This window comes from Pteropus alecto, unplaced genomic scaffold (assembly GCF_000325575.1).
Source record: "Pteropus alecto unplaced genomic scaffold, ASM32557v1 scaffold71, whole genome shotgun sequence".
Classification (NCBI taxonomy): domain Eukaryota; kingdom Metazoa; phylum Chordata; class Mammalia; order Chiroptera; family Pteropodidae; genus Pteropus; species Pteropus alecto.
The window spans coordinates 1,200,465-1,202,894 of NW_006433024.1; the positions used below are offsets into that span (position 1 = coordinate 1,200,465).

A 2,430-nucleotide genomic window follows, 5' to 3' on the forward strand; every position below is an offset into this window, starting at 1 on the left:
GTGTTTTATGTTTTTAAAATGGTACGATTGGGTGAAAAATGCAGTCCATTTCACGGCCATGCCGCCCGGAACACGGCCAATCTTTTCAGATCTCGGAAGCTAAGCAGGGTTGAGCCTGGCTAGTACTTGGATAGGAGACCACCTAGGAAGACCAGGTGCTGTAGGTATTAAAAAAAAAGAAAAAGCAGCTGTTCCGCTGTTATTTTGTTAGTACACCCACCACCAACCATTGGCTTGACTGACTCCAACAGTTTCCACCATGTTGGCATTGTGGTCATTAATGTCGTAAAAGGGGGTGAGGGGAGGGGACATCAGAGAGGTTTGACTCAGATGTGGTGTCCTGGAAGCTGCTCCTCGGGAAGGTAGTTTTGACTCATAGTAGAAGCTTCTTCTTACTCAAGATGGCTTCTGTGAGAACTTTCTTCTCTGTCCCTAACTTGAACTTACTGGTCCTGTGCAACTTCCACAGCATCTTATAATTTCATTTTTTTCCCCTGAGATTATATCCCTAAAACGTTCCAAACTAGAAATGGAAAAAACACAAGGATCGCGAACCTTCAGGATCCACACCATGTATTCTAAAGCTAAAATTTTAAACACTGTGAAATATTCCATGAGGTAGTTCAGCTGACTGTTTCAGGAGAATAAGCTACTCATGGGTCCTTCTACTACATGTTGCTTGACCTGAAATGTAAAACACATTTTCAGACACCTTTTGAGTCTGTCTCACAGGGCCCATGTAGGAGTTAAAGGGATTTGACTTTGATTTCTTGCTCTGCCCAAGTTTTACTTTGCTTCCTGTTCTCTGAGGATGGGAGTATTGATACGGCAATCTCCTTTATGGGGGGTGTGAAAGAGCCAAGGTAGGCGAGGTAAAGCTGCTTTGGACCTGAACTACCTCCTTCTTTCTGAGGGATGAGATCGCAGGAACTGGTCTGGTTTGTGGATAGTCAGTTCCAGGGATCACCACCCACCACTCGCCCCTGGCCTCACCACCTTCCCAGGACAACACTAGTTTCATCAGAAGATAGCTTTGTAGCATCACCAAGAGATCTGGAAAAGAGTAAATTAGCATTAATGTTATTTAGAGTGTCGTGACAACTCGCCTAAGACATCGAGATCAAAGGTAAAATTTACCGTTGTAGATATTTCAACGTGATGATAACCCTAAGAATGTCATTGATGTATATGGTCTAGTACAAATTGCGGAGCACTTTCTTATGCCTTGTCTCATGATTCTCATGATTCTCATGCTCGCCTTGTGATGCAGAAAGGTTCTAACAGTCCCATAGTTTAGATGAAAACCCCAGGACCCAGAGAAGTGATAGCAAAGGTGGCTCTTTTATCCTCTACTTTTCTTTCTGCCTCTCTCAAAAGCTCGCCTACTTCTGCCACCGCCCCGTTCTGTACTGTTTCCCCCTATGATTTGCTAATGACTTGTCAATTCCATTCACATTAGTTAGGTGAAACACCTGTTTGTATAATTGCTGACATTAGAAAGAATGTCATAAATACATCTGACAGTTAATTTTATTCACTAGTTCCCTTCTGCTTCATAGATTCCTGTGAGTTTGGGTTAATTAAGCTGAGTTCTGTTTTTGCTAGCAAGCTGGTGATCCTCTGAGTTGAATCAGTGGCAGAGTTAGCCCTGGGCTCTGATCCGTGACACAGCCTCCGGGAAGTTCCTTTCCTTTACAGCAGCACCAACCTTTTTGGCACCAGGGACCGGTGCTCCTGTGAAAATCTAATGCCTGATCTGAGGTAGAGCTGAGATGGCGATCCTAGCGCTGGGGAGCGGTTGAAAATACAGATGAAGCTTCGCTTGCTCGCCCGCCACTCACCTCCTGACGTGTGGCCCTGTTCCTGAGAGGCCACGGACTAGTACCGGTCCTCAGCCCAGGGGCTTGGGGACCCCTGCTTTAGAACACATTATGGCTATGCAGGGATGCTGGATTAGAACCACAAGATGGTCCACAACTTACTTTTGACCATACATTTTCATTGTCCTTTTCTCCTTTTAAAGATACATGACCGATGGCGGACTTGGCCTCTATACCCGGCGCTTGAACCGGCTCCCTGATGGGATGGCTGTGGTGCGGGAGACCCTGCAAAGAAATACCTCTCTGGGCCTTGGAGACGCCGACAGGTAAGCTTCCTCCACTTGGGATTGGCTAGATGTGGAGGTCATTCCAGCATGGCCTAAAAAATGAGTGTGGTGATAAAGAGAGTGGATGGGTGCTGCTTTAACCACGCAGAGATTGGGAGCCCTTGAAGCTGTGTCTGGGGTTAGTAGCCGGCACAGCAGGTAGGAGAGGGCTGCTGATAGGTTCTTAAGCCCTGCTTCTGGGTAGGGCGGTGCTTCTGAGAGCAAGAACATGGGGAGTTCAGGCTCCAGTAGTTTTTGTTGTTGTTTTGACTGCTGTTCCTGCA

The 2,430-nt window shown here is 46.4% G+C and overlaps 1 protein-coding gene and 1 pseudogene across 7 annotated transcripts in view; both read left to right on the forward strand.

Annotated features, from left to right (window-relative positions):
* Positions 1–2,430, forward strand: part of NAV2 (neuron navigator 2) — a 369,408-nt gene that overhangs the window by 253,135 nt on the left and 113,843 nt on the right. For all 7 annotated transcript variants that reach the window (XM_025044097.1, XM_025044092.1, XM_006907971.3 and 4 more), the window contains one exon: positions 2,024–2,146. In XM_025044097.1, the coding sequence (XP_024899865.1) occupies positions 2,024–2,146 (123 nt within the window). The remainder of the gene's footprint in view (positions 1–2,023; positions 2,147–2,430) is intronic.
* On the forward strand, positions 49–167 carry LOC112476715 (annotated as a pseudogene).